The sequence below is a fragment of the Simochromis diagramma genome, unplaced genomic scaffold, assembly GCF_900408965.1.
Source record: "Simochromis diagramma unplaced genomic scaffold, fSimDia1.1 OVJJ01000435.1, whole genome shotgun sequence".
In the NCBI taxonomy this organism is placed as follows: Eukaryota; Metazoa; Chordata; class Actinopteri; order Cichliformes; family Cichlidae; genus Simochromis; species Simochromis diagramma.
The window spans coordinates 121,268-139,328 of record NW_024386864.1 but is presented as its reverse complement, the minus strand read 5'-3'; the positions used below and the strand labels follow the sequence as shown (position 1 = coordinate 139,328).

General features: G+C 44.0%; 1 protein-coding gene across 1 annotated transcript in view; it reads left to right on the top strand.

Annotated features, from left to right (window-relative positions):
- Positions 1–18,061, top strand: part of LOC120733281 — a 38,048-nt gene that overhangs the window by 12,659 nt on the left and 7,328 nt on the right. Inside the window, exon 3 of the mRNA XM_040031379.1 lies at positions 1,231–1,838. Within this exon, the coding sequence (XP_039887313.1) occupies positions 1,231–1,838 (608 nt within the window). The remainder of the gene's footprint in view (positions 1–1,230; positions 1,839–18,061) is intronic.

The window sequence follows — 18,061 nt, the reverse complement described above, 5'->3', positions numbered from 1 at the left end:
GAAGAGTTTTCTTTCTCTTTAGTCTCATTGTTTTTCTTTCTTTCAGCAGATGTTGGTCTGCAGGAGGTTTTAGATGAACATAAGATCAGTCTGAGGAGGAGATGTGAACGTGTGACTGAAGGAAGTGATGAAACAGGAAGTAGAGCCCTCCTCAACAGGATCTACACTGAGCTCTACATCACAGAGGGACAGAGTGAAGAAGTTCATACCCAACATGAGGTGAGGCAGCTGGAGACAGCTTCCAAGATGGACACCCGCCATGACATTCCAATCAGGTGCCAGGACATCTTTAAAGCCTTACCTGACCAACAGAGACCCATCAGAGTGGTTCTGACCAACGGCGTGGCTGGTGTTGGAAAAACCTTCTCAGTGCAGAAGTTCACTCTGGACTGGGCAGAGGGCTTGGAGAACCAACATGTCAGTGTGGTGGTTCTGCTTTCATTCAGGGAGCTGAACCTGATCAGAGATGAGCAGTACAGTCTTCTGGAGCTGCTCCATGTTTTCCATCCAACATTACAGAAGGTCACAGCAGAGAAGCTGGCTGTCTCTCAGCTTTTGTTCATCTTTGACGGCCTGGATGAAAGCAGACTTTCATTGGATTTCACCAACAGGAAGCTGCTGTCTGATGTCACACAGAAGTCATCAGTCAGCCAGCTGCTGACAAACCTCATCCAGGGGAATCTGCTTCCCTCGGCTCTCGTCTGGATAACTTCCCGACCCGCAGCAGCCAATCAGATCCCTCCTACATGTGTTGACAGGCTAACAGAAGTACGAGGCTTCACTGACGCCCAGAAGGAGGAGTACTTCAGGAGGAGATTCAGTGATGAAGAGCTGTCCAGCAGAATCATCTCCCACATGAAGACATCCAGGAGCCTCCACATCATGTGTAGTATCCCAGTCTTCTGCTGGGTCACTGCTACAGTTCTGGAGCACATGTTGACTACAGAGCAGAGAGGAGAGCTGCCCAAGACCCTGACTGACATGTACTCACACTTCCTGCTGGTTCAGACAAAGAGGAAGAAGAACAAGTACCATGAGGGACATGAGACGAGTCCACAGGAGCTGACAGAGGCTGACAGGGAAGTTCTTCTGAAGCTGGGGAGGCTGGCGTTTGAACATCTGGAGGAAGGAAACATCATGTTCTACCAAGAAGACCTGGAGCAGTGTGGTCTGGATGTGACAGAGGCCTCGGTGTACTCTGGAGTTTGTACAGAGATCTTCAAAAGAGAGTGTGTGATCTTCCAGAAACCAGTCTACTGCTTTGTTCATCTGACCATACAGGAGTTTCTGGCTGCTGTCTACATGTTCCAATGTCACACCAACAGGAAGACAGAGGTGCTGAGGGACTTTTTGGGAAAAAAATACAATGAGTCCTCTTTGGATGATTTCCTTAAACGAGTCATGGAGAAATCCCTCCAGAGTAAAAATGGCCACCTGGACCTGTTTGTTCGCTTCCTTCATGGCCTCTGTCTGGAGTCTAACCAGAGACTCTTAGTAGGTCTGCTGGGTCAGACAGAGATCAGTCCAGGAACCATCCAGAGAGTCATCAACAAGCTGAAGAAGATGAACAGTGATGAAATCTCTCCTGACAGAAGCATCAACATCTTCCACTGTCTGATGGAGATGAACGACCTCTCAGTACATCAGGAGATCCAAGAGTTCCTGAAGTCAGAGAACAGATCAGAGAAGAAACTCTCTGAGATCCAGTGCTCAGCTCTGGCCTTCATGCTGCAGATGTCAGAGGAGGTTCTGGATGAGTTGGACCTGCAGAAGTACAAAACATCAGAGCGGGGACGACAGAGACTGATTCCAGCTGTGAGGAACTGCAGAAAGGCTGGGTGAGTCCAGATGTGATCATTAACATCATTGATCATTGATCATTGATAAAATCACCAGTGTTGCAACTAACGCGTTACACTAACTACGTTATTATTGTGGTAACGAGCACGGTAACTAGTTATTATGCCAAAATCAGGAACTCGTTCACCTTTTAGGTGACATGAATGAGTTGAAGTTATGAACTGTTTCTGAGAGACAAATAACACCAGGATACTTTTCTATGTAGCTGACAGCTGGTAACTGTGCAGGGGCGGGTCTAGCAAAGTTTTGCCAGGGGGCCAGGTAGAGCATTAACAAGGAAAGGGGGGCACAAAGAAATACTTTTCTTTCTTATTCTCATTTAAAATATCCAGCTTTTAAAAAATAATTATAATGATAATAATAATAATAATGGATTGGATTTATATAGCGCTTTTCAAGGCACCCAAGGCATCTGAATCTTACAACAAACGATTGATAGATTGATGCATATATACCATCAAAACTGTGTACATCACTGTCACAACAGCATTTGTTTTCATTCAAAGGCTTTTTGATTTTTCCTATAATGAGAGGCCGGTCTCTAGTCAAAAAGCCCAGGCCGATTTTTTTGTCCCAAACCAGCCCTGTATGCAGCTCATCTGCAGTCTGGTGTTAACTACATCTTCCTATTCGGAAGGCAGAATTTCCTAGTTCTGAGTACAATCAATAGCACCACGACTAGTTTTTCTGTTGGATGTAAAAAGCGCACATGACGCTGTGACGTAGGCTAGAATAATGGCGGCGGTCAACGACGATCCAGGCGTGGGATTTCTCTCGTGGAAATATGCACATTATCTTTTCCTTTCTATTGGTAGGTGGCACAGTGCACTTGTGGCAAGTAAGCAAGCTAGAAGAAGCAAAGTTATGGAAGCAACACATTAACAAGAGAATTCTGAGTAAAACCAAAGGTTATTTTCCATAGTAACTAGTTACTTTGAAAGTAACGAGTAAGTTGAAGTAACTGAGTTACTTTTGATAGAAGTAACTAGTAATGTAACTAAGTTACTAATTTAAAGTAACTTACCCAACACTGAAAATCAGATTGTAACCACAAAGTGTTTGTGTCCGTACGCTGCAACCTTCCACACCATTCCTTTATTGTACAGACTCAGCAGCAGCTCCATGGATCCCAAATCCATGAGTGGAGAACAGATTTGAAGTGTGTCACATCCATGCAGTCACAGCTGTTTCCACCATGTTTCCACTGATATTAATCCTGTTCAATGACACGTTTCATATCAGTGAATATGTTCTTTAGGACGTCCACTGACATGTTTAAGTGTCCTGCTGGAAATCACTCAAATCATCCATGAAATCCATGAAAAATCCTTTTAGTGTTTCTAACTTCACCTTCTGTCCTCTCTCTCTCTCCATCCTCCTCACTGCTTCTTTCACTGATAATCACACAAACATTGTATTCAGCTACAAAATAACACAATAATATCATCTGATGATCATTATTATAAGAGCAGGATCCATATTTGATATCAGAGTAACACACTGCTCGGTTATGTGCAGTCATCATCAGTGACTGTGGGTCAAACAGAAGCTTTCTGATTGGTTGCTGACTAGGGATGGGTACCGGTATCCAGTGCCATGATGGCACCGGTTCTGGCATAAACGGTAGTAACCAGACCGAAAAGCAACGCACATTTCAGCGCTTTCTTTCGGTGCTTTTTTTTCCTCAGCTGTGATGCACTTTAGATTCTAGCCAATCATTTTACGTTTCCGAGGATAGTAGGCGTGTCCAGGTACGTACGTTCTTTTAGAGCAGAGCTACAGATGCCCAAGGCGAAGCGGTCAAAAGTCTGGCTGTACTTCACAGCAAAATATGCAAAGTCAGCAGCCTGCAACAAGTGCTTTAAGCTGATACTGTGATACTGTCAAAGGAGGTAACACCTCAAATCCGATGAAACACCTGGCGACGCATAGCGGTTTTCTTTTAAAGCCAAGAAATGCGCCATATTTGATAGCTTGCTGCGAGACCTCACACCGTGCACATCTACTGCGGGTGTGGTGCCTGTTTTCGGACCCGCAGTCAGCAATATCCCCCAAAAACCCGAAGAGGCGAGTCCTGGCCCCTAGCCCTGCCAGTGTAGCAGAAATGATGACGGAGGATGATGGCAGCAGCAGCCGTTCTTCTCTGCGTGAGTAGCTTAATGTTGTTCGTGTGTAATTTACGTTGAGTAGGCTAACCACGTTATTACATTAATGCATGTAAGGTGAACTAGCAAACAGCGTCGTAGCTACATGCGGCTGATTTCTTGTTTGATGGCAGATACTCTCTTCACCCTGGCCAAAAAGGCTAAAATGACCAAAGAAAAAGTGGAAAACAGCTAAACATGAGAGGTTTTTGGACAAAGTTGGTGTTTTTTCCATTGTTTAAGCACTGCTTCCAGCCAAGAGTGATACCATATATGCCCCATAGCTGCAGAAAAGGCTAACATTGTTATATTTTTATTTTTATTTTTTGTTATATTTTTCAAAAGTACTGGTTTTGCACCGGTATCGGATAAAACCTAAACGATACCCATCCCTATTGCTGACCTTGGTCACCTGTACACTCTCACTCTCAGCAAGACTAAGGAGCTGATCGTGGACTTCACTACAAAGCAGGCGAGGAATTACAAACCCCTCATCATCAGTGGCACGCCAGTGGAGAGAGTGGACAGTTTCCGATACCTGGGTGTCCACATCACTCAGGACCTGTCATGATCCTGTCACATCAACACCCTGGTTAAGAAAGCCCGTCAGTGTCTCTTCTTCCTCAGAAGACTTAGAGACTTCCATCTGCCACTGAAGGTGCTCAAGAACTTCTACTCCTGCACCATCGAGAGCGTCCTGACGGCAAACATCTGCACCTGGTTTGGGAACAGCACCAAGCAGGACAGACGAGATCTGCAAAGGGTGGTGCGCTCGGCAGAACGCATCATTCAATCAGAGCTCCCTGACCTGCTGTCCATCTACACCAAGCGGTGCAAGTCCAAAGCTAGGAAGATTATGATGGACCTCTCCCATCCCAACAATGGACTCTTCTCACTGTTGAGGTCTGGGAAGCGCTTCCGCTCCCTTAAGGCCAAAACAGAGAGAATGAAGAGGAGCTTCTTCCCCCAGGCTATTCGGGGCCTGAACCAGGTGTAGGACTGGACTCTCCCAAACACGTCACTATAAGACTGGACTCTCACACACGTCACCACACGCACCACCACACATTTCCTATAATCCTATAATTCCTATAATTTATAATCCTTATCTTTATAATCTCTTCTGCTATTTGCACATTCTTTACTGTAAATTCCTAAGTTAATTTGTAAATTTTTGTAGTAAACTGTAAATTGTAAATATTGTAAAACTTTTCTTCTGTCATTTAATGGTCGGGCATTGTACAGCTACAAGCATTGCACCCCCATGTCATACTGTGTATGGTTGTGTGTGTGTGACAAATAAAATTTGAATTTGAATTTGAATTTATTTGATTTATAATAACACATTTTATATTTTCTGTCATCACAGACTGACTTGGTGTCGACTCTCAGAGACTCACTGTGAAGTTGTGGCCTCAGCTCTGAAGTCCAACCCCTCACATCTGACAGAGCTGGACCTGAGGGGAAATGATGACCTCCAGGATTCAGGTGTGAAGCTTCTGTGTGCTGGACTGGAGAGTTCAAACTGTCGACTGGAGACTCTGAGGTGAGTTCACTGACTGCGGCTGTGGTTGTTTTTCTATATTTCATGTCTTTGTTTGATGTTCTTTAGTTCCTAAATGTTCAGGATGTGTCTGAAGACAAATGTGAAGAAGTTTGAGTGCTTTCAGAAGTGTTTTCTTTCCAAACGACTGAACAACAGTTTTTTCTTTTGGCTCCAAACAGAAGTGACAGACTTGAGCAGGGTTCATTTAAAGCAGGGGTGTCAAATAGGGCTGCACGATTAATCGTTAGAAAATCGCGATCTCGATTCATACTTATGTGCGATCTCATTTCCAAATGACAACGATTTAAAAAAAAAAAAAAAAAAGACGACGACGATTGTACCATTGTACCAAAATGATCAACACCCTAGACAAACGCTACACAGTGCCGTCCCGCAACTATTTTTCTATTGTTGCACTACCTGCTCTGTACACGCAGTGTCGAGCAACGGTGGAGACGGAATTTCAAGCAGTACAACACTTTGAAGCAACTACAAAACGTGAGACATTTGTTGTTTTTATGTTTATTTATTGTTTTTATATTCAGTCTCAACTGTTACGAAGTTGATGTGCAGTTAATAAGTGCAATAAATATTTATACTGGAAAAGAAAATCGTGAGAGAATCGTGATCTCAATTCTAAGCCAAAAAATCGTGATTCTCATTTTATGCAAAATCGTGCAGCCCTAGTGTCAAACGTACGACCCACGGGCCAGATTAGGCCCACAAACGGGTTTAATCCGGCCCGTCAGATGATTTTGTAAAGTATAAAAATGAGCAGCAATTTTTCAATAAAGAAACTGCTGTTTCAATTGTGAGCTACTTTGTTTTGCCCGCGAAATTTAAACCTGATGTGCTCTTGCACCCTCATTGCCACAATATGTCTCTGTTAAAAAAGAGAAAAGTGGATGCAGAGTGCAGAGTAGGGATGGGTACCGGTGTCCGGTTCTGACATAAACGGTAGTAACCAGACCGAAAAGCAGCGCACATTTCGGTGCTTTGTTTCGGTGCTTTTTTTTCCTGAGCTGTGATACACTTTAGATTCTAGCCAATCATTTTACGTTTCCGAGGATAGTAGGCGGGTCCAGGTACGTACGTTCTTTTAGAGCAGAGCTGCAGTTTAAAAATGCCCAAGGCGAAGCGGTCAAAGTCTGGCTGTACTTCACAGCAAAATATGCAAAGTCAGCAGCCTGCAACAAGTGCTTTAAGCTGATACTGTGATACTGTCAAAGGAGGTAACACCTCAAATCCGATGAAACACCTGGCGACGCATAGCGTTTTTTTTTTAAAAGCCGAGAAATGCGCCGTATTTGATAGCTTGCTGCGAGACCTCACACCGAGCACATCTACTGCGGGTGGGTTGCCTGTTATGCAACATCCCCCAAAAACCTGAAGAGGAGAGTCCTGGCCCCTAGCCCTGCCAGTGTAGCAGAAATGATGAGGATGATGATGCTGCAGCAGCCGTTCTTCTCTGCGTGAGTAGCTTAATGTTGTTCGTGTGTAATTTACGTTGAGTAGGCTAACCACGTTATTGCATTAATGCATGTAAGGTGAACTAGCCAACATCATCATAGCTCCTCTTGTTTGATGGCAGATACTCTCTTCACCCTGGCCAAAAAGGCTAAAATGACCAAAGAAAAAGTGGAAAACAGCTAAACATGAGAGGTTTTTGGACAAAGTTGGTGTTTTTTCCATTGATTAAGCACTACTTCCAGCCAAGAGTGATACCATATATGCCCCATAGCTGCAGAAAAGGCTAACATTGTTATCTTTTTACAAAAAAACAGCTGAACATGAGAGGTTTTTGGACCAATTTTGTGTTCTTCATTCTTTAAGCACCGGTTTGAGCACCGTTTAAGCACCGGCACCATTTCAAAAGTACAGGTTTGGCACCGGTATCGGATAAAACCTAAACGATACCCATCCCTAGTGCAGAGTGTTCCAAGAAAAATGGTCATCCTCCTATTTATTCACGGAAGTGAATGGGAAAGCCGTATGTTTGGTGTGTTCCCAGCATGTTGCAGTGCTGAAAGAATATAACCTCCGTCGCCGCTATGTGAGAGTTCATGCCAACAAATATGACAACTTTCAAGGACAGCGGAGAAGAGAGAAGGTGAATGAACTGTTGGCGGGTCTGAAGAAACAGCAGTCTGTGTTTACTCAAAACCGAGACATCAGTGACGCTGCAGTGAAAGCTAGCTACCTCATTGCTAACGAAATTGCACTAGCTTCAAAACCATTTAGTGAGGGTGAATTTGTAAAAACATGTATGATGAAGGCATCGGAGATTGTGTGCCCTGAAAAGCGCCAGGCCTTTGCAAATATCAGCCTGACAAGAAACACAGTTGCCGACAGGATTTCTGATCTTTCAGTGGATTTGGACAGCTAGTTGAAGCAAAAAGTAAAGTCATTTATTGTGTTTTCAGTTTCAATTGATGAAGGCACGGACATTACAGATGTTGCACAACTGGCAATTTTCATCCGCGGAGTTGATGACACATTGACCATCACCGAGGAGTTCGTGGAGTTGGTACCGATGACAGATACAACGACCGCAGCTGATATTTTCACCACACTCGTTGGCGCGCTGGACAGGGTCGGAGTGGACTGGTCCCGCGCTGTCAGCCTGGCTACAGATGGTGCGCCCTCAATGATCGGGAAGAAAGCAGGCGTTGTAAAAAAGTTCAGAGAAAAGGTGATTTTTGGACTTTTCACTGTATTTTGCACCAGGAGGCTTTATGTTGCAAGTCACTGAAAATGGATAATGTCATGAAGCTGAGGTGCTGTGCTGAGGCGTTTCTTTGATTTACGAGAAGAAATTGAACAGTTCATGGAAGAAAAGGGCAAACCAGTGTTAGAATTTCATTCTGCAGAATGGATGCAGGACCTTGCATTTATGGTGGATGTTACAGAGCACCTGAATAACTTGAACAAACAGCTGCAAGGACGCAACAAAGTTGTCACGCAGTATTATGACAGCATACGTTCTTTCAAGTTGAAGCTGTTATTGTGGGAGACGCAGCTCGCTGGTGGTGATGCAGCTCACTTCCCCTGTCTGAAAAATGTATGCACGATCCAAAGAGTGGCAGATATGAAGCAGTTTAAAGATAAAATAACGGGACTGTTACTAGAGTTTGAGCAACGATTTCAGCTTTTTGGTGAACTGGAAAAAGACTTCAAAGTTTTTTGCTCGCCGTTCACCGTGAATCCCTTTGATCTGCCCGTCAGGATCCAACTTGAAATAATAGACTTGCAGTGTGACTCGGATTTGAAGGGCAAATTTGCTCAAGCTGGCTTGAACATATTCTATCAGAATCTCTTGCCAGGTTACCCCAACTTGACAGCCCTCGCAGCAAAACTGTTGTGCATGTTCGGAACCACGTATTTTTGTGAGCAAGTTTTCTCAGTAATGAGCATAAATAAAACAAAACTGCGCTCAAGGCTCACGCACAGGCACTTGAATCACATCCTGAAGTTAGCTGCAGCTCAGGATGTGAAGCCTGATATTGATGAGCTGGTGAAAGATAAAAGTGTCAGGTGTCGCTGTGTGCAGGCAGGAATAGGACCCAAAGTGCAGACTCACGGTAGGCAAAAGTGTATTTCAAAACTCAGCTTTTATTGCTGGATGGCAAAACGTAACAAAAAATCCAAATTAGTGATGGGTCCTGCAACACTGACGCACCGACGCTTGTATCAAGCTTACCAAGCGATGCCTGTATCGGTGTGTGCGTCGCTTTAAGAAAAAGTCACGTGATCGATACAGCTGCTGTCTCGCTCATTGCCAACATGCCAAACTGTGTTTAAAAGGTACCGCATTCGCATCTAACAACGGAATGAGTCGCCACCAAAAAGAAACCCCACAAAATGACTCTCGCAAAGATGAAAAAAAAAACATCTCTCCATAACAAAATTGAGCCAGAAAGAAAAAGAAATGTTTCTGCTGTTTGGGATCATTTTGATCTTTTAACTGCAAATAATATAATATAATAGTTTGTCTTTGTTTCAGTGTAATCAGGACAGGAAAAACACTTGTAACTATTTATTTTCATTTTATGCAGGTTAAATGTCACATCTGTGGAGCTTTCTTACACAAACAAAAGCACCTCCTCAGTGTTTAGACATTACAGAGCCAAAAATGAAAATAAGACAAACACACCGAGAATGAACAAAGGTTGGCCTATATAGACGCTGAACAGCTTTATCGTCATTTTTTTTTTTACTATGTGTTTTATTATTTTGAAATCAAGCATCTAGGAAGACTGTTCTGGACCAGGCAGTCCTGAATTTTGTTATAAAGGACTGCCAACTACTTAGTATTGTGGAGCGTGTCAGAGAGAAACATTCCACGATCAGAGGATCCTTTAATGTACTGGGGGAATAGGAAGACATATTATCAGAACCTTATCCACCTGGCTTTACACTTTTTGTGTACCCCAGCTTCATCTGTGCCTGTGAGTTTTCCAAAGCTGTGGAAATGGTGTAAAAAAAACCCCGCAATAGACTGAATGCTAAAACATTAGATAAACTTATTTTTCTGAATAGAAATTTATAATAAACTCAAAAGTCAAATGGGTAATATTACATTCACAATACTTTCATTTTAATTTTCACTTAATGTCATTCACAATATATTTTAAAGATGTCTACAATATTTGGAATATAAAAGATATAAAATGATTCCATGGAAAGTACAATACCTTACAGTGTACAAGTATGACTAGGTCATTGAATCAGTGTCTGTTGTGAGTCTCAAGTTGCCTGCAATGATATTTAAGGTCCAGCAGGTGTCAGTATGGAGCAAAACAGCAACACTGTCGACACAGTATCGATACAGTTTGGGGAATGTGCTGAAACGCTTCATGAGGCCTCATCTACCCATCACTAATCCAAATAAATTTACATGAGCAGGCAGACGGAACAGACAACATAAATGAGGGTAGATCACGACACGGACACAGAAAAAAACAGGGCTTAAATACACAGAGGGAGCAATCAGGGAATGGGTAACAGGAGGGAAACACAGCTGGGGCAAATCAGGCCTAACGAGACAAAGGGAAGTGAAAGTGTATTCTAAAACACTTCTTCGGCTGAGAATCAGAGAGGAGAAACACACAGTTTTCTTGCTAGCAAGGGCAGTCACCAGAACGCTCACACAAGAGTGAGGCTCAGAGACTCGCACTGAGAGACTGCCCTGGTCTTTATTTATACTTCAGTGAGAGTTTATTCCTTACATTGGAATGTGGAGGTGTATATGTATGTGTGCGTGCGTGCGTGCGTGTGTGTGTCAGAGTGTGACCCAATAAACGACTTCCCTTAACCTGCTGGTCTGGAAAATCCAACAGTTCATCTATATGTAAAAAAGGGCACTTAGACTAAAACTGACATAGGTACGTTAATCCTACCGTAAAACAATAAGACAAGGTACGACCTTTCCCATGCTCCCAGGATGTGGGTGTGAATGCCAGAGCACTCTGGAATACACGCAAAGCTTTTGCAGACTATTAAGGATCGCACATCCTATCACTACCATATGCAAACTTCCATCCATCCATCCATCTTCATCCGCTTTATCCGAGGCCGGGTCGCGGGGGCAGCAGCCTAAGCAAAGAGGCCCAGACCTCCCTCTCCCCAGCCACCTCCTCCAGCTTATCCGGGGGAATACCAAGGCGTTCCCAGGCCAGCCGAGAGATATAATCTCTCCAGCGTGTCCTGGGTCTGCCCCGGGGCCTCCTCCCGGTGGGACATGCCTGGAACACCTCACCCAGGAGGCACCCAGGGGGCATCCTTGTCAGATGCCCGAACCACCTCAGCTGGCTCCTTTCGATGTGGAGCAGCAGCGGCTCTACTCTGAGCCCCTCCCGGATGGCCGAACTTCTCACCCTATCTCTAAGGGAGAGGCCAGCCACCCTTCGGAGGAAGCTCATTTCCGCCGCTTGTATCCGCGATCTCGTTCTTTCGGTCACTACCCACAGCTCGTGGCCATAGGTGAGGGTAGGGACGTAGATCGACCGGTAAATTGAGAGCTTCGCTTTTACACTCAGCTCCCTCTTCACCACGACGGACCGGTGCAGCGTCCGCATTACTGCAGCTGCAGCCCCAATCCGTCTGTCGATCTCCGGCTTCCTTCTCCCATCACTCGGGAACAAGACCCCGAGATACTTGAACTCCTCCACTTGGGGCAGGAAACTTATATTATTAAAAGATTATACTGACTACTAAGTACAATTTTCTATTGACAGGAAACATAACACAGATTGAACTAAAGACACAGGCTGTATCCCAATTCAGGGTCTGCAGCCTTAAAGTACGCAGCCTTGACGGTCCACAAGGGCCGCATACTCAAAGACCGCTAAGGCTGGAAGTGCGAGGCTTGTGAAATGGGACGGTCTAGCCTCCGTCCCAGGTTGAATAGCAACCGTGATACTAACAGCTGGAAACGTTTCATACAGCTTTGTTTGACAGAAATGAAGGAGAACATATTTTGTTAATTTGTTTGTTTGTTTCTACATGAGCTTTGATCATCCTCTGTAAGATTAAGGTCAGCTGTTGAACAGTGTATATTGTAAAGGAAAGGCTTTAAAACCAAGTTAGTACAAACATCACTAACGATATAACGTGCTGCACAATAATGTTTAATATTGAGTATCTACTGTTATATTCCCATATATCATCCTGATGTTGTTTATTGTATTACTCTCATTTTCTTCTGCTTGTTTTCTTTTTTCTTTCTCAACAGGTGATCCAGGTGATTGATATATGTATTTTTTTGTCTGCTTATTTAGTTGGTTTTTGTTTTTTTGCACTTTATCTCCGTCCCTCTTCTCTGCTGTTTTTCCCCCTCTTCTTTTCTCCCTTTTCTTTTCCTCATTCAAGTCTGTACCGTATCTAGCAAGTGAAAATAAAAAATAAATAAAATAAACAATAAAAGGTGAATCAAATAGACCATTACGGCAAGGCTGGGATGGTCAATTTGGTAAAGTAAATCCATTGGGCATCTTTCTTCGCCTTTAGACAATAATAATTCTGATGGCAAAAGAACCAAACGGGACAGGCAAAAAGAAAAAAAAAAGAAAAAAAAAAACAAACGTCACTAATGTCACATAACTTTGCCGACATGTGGCCAACAGTAATGTTTTAATGTTCTTCATTATTAAACATTTGCACATAAATAAGTGACATAATATTCAGTACATACTTAAAGTTTACTCTTCGGGCGCCCCTCATCTGCCGTTTTTTTTTTTTTCCGGCACAATTATCCACACCCACCGCAGCGCTATGCATTCTGGGATATGTTGGGCCACGAAGTCTACACTGCCACGTCCTTAAAATTCAGGGAAATGAAGGACGCATTTGAGGGCCGCATTTCAAGCAGCCTTCGAATTGGGACAGCCTTCGTCGCGTCGCTGTGACGTAATCGGCCTTAAAATGCAGCCTTTAAGGCTGCAGACCCTGAATTGGGATACAGCCACAGACTCACACACAGGCACTGCAACAGAGGGAACAGAGACGTGGGACCAGGACAGACACAGACACTGACTGGACACAGGGATATCGCAGACAGGGGAGACAGCAACTAAGGATTACACAGAGACAAACCATAAGACATAACTCTGACGAAGAAACCAAAGAATAGAAATGATAATACAATAAACTCAAAACCCTGGGTCAATGACCCAGGCATCCTAACAAAAAGATGCCAGGTATCAGGAGTCAAATAAACTATGCAACCCCACTGAAAGTGCTGCATGAGACACCCTGATGTAGTTCTGTGATCTGTGATATACTTCTGTGAATCACTGAGGCACTGTGTGCTTGTGTGTTCTTTGTCCTCAGAATTTTCAAATAACTTCAGGTGTTTTGTAATTAATAGCTATGTTGTGCCTGTACTATTTTGAACATACTGTCCACAGGCTCTAGCTTTATTTTTATGTTGATCGTATTAAAACAAAGAAAACAATCTGAAGTTGTTGTTTTTAAGTTGTATATACAATGATTTTACCAGTCCGGCCCACTTGAGAACAGACTTTTCTCCATGTGGCCCCTGAACTAAAATAAGTTTGACACCCCTGATTTAAAGGCTGACAGAAGTGGCGTGGTGACGGGGAGATGTTTGACAGGACAGTGTTTCAGCCTCCACAGGTTCATGTTGTGCTCCATCAGTCAGTGAAGATGAAGTCAGTGCTGATGAGGCTGTAGAGTGTGTGATGGATGTGAATGAGGATGATGAAGATCTGATGATAGCAGATAAAAACAGGCTGCAGAGACTTTGAGCCATACAGGGCACACAGTGTGTGTACAGAACAGCTGAAATCATTATGGAGGCCTCACTGGAATATGGAACATCACAGTACAGCTTCAGTGAAGCATTAAAGTCTCTGATATGAGATGAGAAATGAAGCAGCCAGAGCTTTTTCATGAGTGGAAATCCACTGTGACTGTGAGCTGCTGCTACAGCCTCCAGATTAGCCAGCAGCTCATCCTGCTCAACATTTCCTCACCAACTTTAATGGAAGTGTGATGTTTTCAGCTGGAGTGATGGTCAGGGTGGCCTCCCTCTCCTCTTCTTCTCCTCTTCCTCTTTCATTTGTAAAGCCACTTCTGCTGCTTTCATTCATTTGGAAGTCCTGTAGCTGAGTTTGGGAGAGACTAACAGCCTCGGCAGCAGAGGGGAGAAAGGCTGTAACACCACCACTTTACTCTGTTCTACCTGTCACATCATTTTATCAGGAAACAAATGTGCTCATGTTTTTACTATGTTTGTCTTGAAGATGTAAGAAGATCACATGGTGCTTTTTATTATTGTGTTGGTTTGTTTGCTGTCTCTTGGATGGAGCCCAGCTGTGCGTGGCCCCTGGGCCTGTGGTCAGAGTGTGTGCTGGATAATCCGGCCCAGGATGAGGCCAAACTGACATGGGATGAAATGTCTGTCACATAATTGAGCTTAGTGTACTTTCATTTCTGCAAAATTTAAAAACAACCAAAACTTTGTTCTGTCTTTTCTATGTTATACTGTAGACTTTCTTAGATACTGTGTCCAAAAGGAGCAGCTTTTACTTTGAAGGGGAGGCGTCTCTGTTTCCTCTTCAGGTTGGATGATGGAAGCAAATTAGTGGCTGTGTCCCAATTCAGGGTCTGCACGCTTGAAGTACGCGCACAACGCGTACTACGTACGGTGCACACTATAAGTATGAGAAGTGCGGAAGTGAGAGGTTTGTGAAATGGGACGGTCTAGCCTTCGTTGCGCTGTTCAGGTTGCCTAACAACCATGATACTAACCACGAGAAACGTTTCATACAGCTTTGTTTGACAGAAATGAAGGAGAAAAAATGTTTTCTTGGTCATTCGTGTTTTATGACATCACTTGGATTAGTTGAGTATCTGAGGCTGATACCACAGGATTGTAAAACATGATTGTTGGGCTTCATTTCTGTACAGAACAGTCATTTCAAGATTAGTTAGTAAATAACAATTAGTTAATGTTGTTCATGAGACTAAAGTCATCTCACTTTGGTAAGGTAAATATAATATGGACAATATTATATTTATTGTCAGATTATAATGATATATATATATATATATTAGGGGTGCAACGATATTCGTATCGATATTGAACCGTTCGATACAGTGCTTTCGGTTCGGTATGCATATGTATCGAACAATACAACATTTGTAATTTATTTTATCAACTTTCCTTCTGACGATGCTGTCTGTGTTGAGCGCTCAGTGAATCTGCGTTCGACTACTCCGCCTAGGCTGCACTGTCGAGCGCAGATCCACTGAGCGCTCAACACAGACAGCATAGTCAGAAGGAAGAGCGCAGGGCAAGCTAGCAAGACAGAAATTAAGCTCTCCTTGCAAGATGGACCTCCCCCACTCTCATTCAGATCTGGCGTTTGGAATTATTTTGGTTTTCATGTGACGTATGACCCTGAAGGTAAGCGAGTCATGGACTAAAGTAAAACAGTATGTTGGATGTGCCACGCAATGCTTAATTACATGGGTGGGAACTAGTGTGTTAGCGCAGTTAGCTCGTTAAGGTGTTGGCCGTCTAGCCCCATGCACGGGGTGATCGGAGGTAGCTCGTTAACGGAGATTTGCCGTGTTGTGGCGTTAAGGTCATTTCAACGAGATTAACCTGAAAGCACTAGTGGGAACACAACGGATATGACTGCACATTTACGCCGACATCATCCTAGTGCAAAGACAAAAACAACAAGCATGCTACTAACTTTAGCCGAGTCATTTAGACAGCTGTTAGCACATGATTCTCCTTATGCTGCTGAGAATATAGCCCAGAAGAAGCGGATAGTATAGCTTTTATTTTGGAAAGAGACATTTCTCTGTAATAAACTCTCTTTTCCAAAGATGAGTAATTCCTCAATCAGATACCAGGGCTCGCAAAATCGCTAGCCCGACGTCCTGGGGCTAGCGATTTTTTTCAGACGGGCTACCCTGCCCATCGGGCTATTGTAGGAAGGAAAATATATGTCAATGCTTTTGCATTCTTTCAGAAATGTAGCTGGGTAATTATGTCATTGGCATCGGTGAGCCACTGTCAATATGTGACATATTGAAATTGCGTTTGAATTTGCGCTTGTTTTTTTGCTTTCACTTTGCAATCATGCCAACTGTGTATAGAGAGCAACAGCACTGATCTGTGAGTGATGATAATTTGTGCACCAATTCCTCTGACATCGTCTTATTAATCGTTAGCTTACTATGCAAACATGACAAGTGAAATCTCCCGCAGCTTAAACATGTGAGAGGTTGATCGCGCAGAGAATCGCTGAGCTTATGTGAGTCCGTGTGTAAAAGCAGCACGATATATATTTTAGTTCTGCTGAGCCAAATAAGACAGGTCGGGGTGAAGAAGTGACAGCCAAAGAAAAGCTTACCACAAAACGGAGAAGTTATGACAAATGAGACTATAAGGCAAAAAGAAAGTGCAGCTTTATGGTTTCATGGACAAAAGAATTTCTGTGGCTGCAATATGACGAGCTAAATAACCAGGGCTGCACATAAGTGGTCCGCAGGTGCGCATTCGCTGTCAAAATAAAAAACGCGCACAAGGGTTAGGGTTAAATTTAAAAACTGTACTTTTGAGTTAAAATATATATTTATAATTTTAATAAATGACAAATTAAAAAGGCATGAACATTTTTTTTGTATCGAAAAAATATCGAACTGTGACACCAAAGTATCGAACCGAACCGAACCGTGAATTTTGTGTATCGTTGCACCCCTAATATATATATATATATAACACCACACCAAATATATATATATATTTGGTGTGGTGTTTTATATATAAAAAAAAAAAAAACACCCAGCACGCCCCTGCGGGCGGTTTATCCTTCAAGCTCGGGTCCTCTACCAGAGGCCTGGGAGCTTGAGGGTCCTGCGCAGTATCTTAGCTGTTCCCAGGACTGCGCTCTTCTGGACAGAGATCTCCGATGTTATTCCCGGGATCTGCTGGAGCCACTCGCCTAGCTTGGGAGTCACCGCACCTAGTGCTCCGATTACCACGGGGACCACCATTACCTTCACCCTCCACATCCTCTCGAGCTCTTCTCTGAGCCCTTGGTATTTCTCCAGCTTCTCGTGTTCCTTCTTCCTGATGTTGCTGTCATTCGGAACCGCTACATCGATTACTACGGCCGTCTTCTTCTGTTTGTCTACCACCACTATGTCCGGTTGGTTAGCCACCACCATTTTGTCCGTCTGTATCTGGAAGTCCCACAGGATCTTAGCTCGGTCATTCTCCACCACCCTTGGGGGCATCTCCCATTTTGACCTCGGGACTTCCAGGTTATACTCGGCACAGATGTTCCTGTACACTATGCCGGCCACTTGGTTATGGCGTTCCATGTATGCCTTGCCTGCTAGCATCTTGCACCCTGCTGTTATGTGCTGGATTGTCTCTGGGGCATCTTTACACAGCCTGCACCTGGGTCTTGCCTGGTGTGATAGACCCCAGCCTCTATGGATCTTGTACTCAGAGCTTGTTCTTGTGCTGCCATGATTAGTGCCTCTGTGCTGTCTTTCAGTCCAGCTTTGTCCAGCCACTGGTAGGATTTCTGGATATCAGCCACCTCCTCTATCTGCCGGTGGTATATACCGTGCAGGGGCCTGTCCTTCCATGATGATTCCTCGTCTCCCTCCTCTTTCTTGGGTTTCTGCTGCCTGAGGTATTCACTGAGCACTCGGTCAGTTGGGGCCATCCTCCCAATGTATTCTTGGATGTTCGTTGTCTCATCCTGGACTGTGGTGCTGACACTCACCAGTCCCCGGCCCCCTTCCTTCCGCTTAGCGTACAGCCTCAGGGTGCTGGACTTGGGGTGAAACCCTCCATGCATGGTAAGGAGCTTTCTTGTCTTTATGTCAGTGGCTTCTATCTCCTCCTTTGGCCAGCCTATTACCCCAGCAGGGTACCTGATCACGGGCAGGGCATACGTGTTGATGGCCCGGATCTTGTTCTTACCATTCAGCTGACTCCTCAGGACGCCTGACGCCT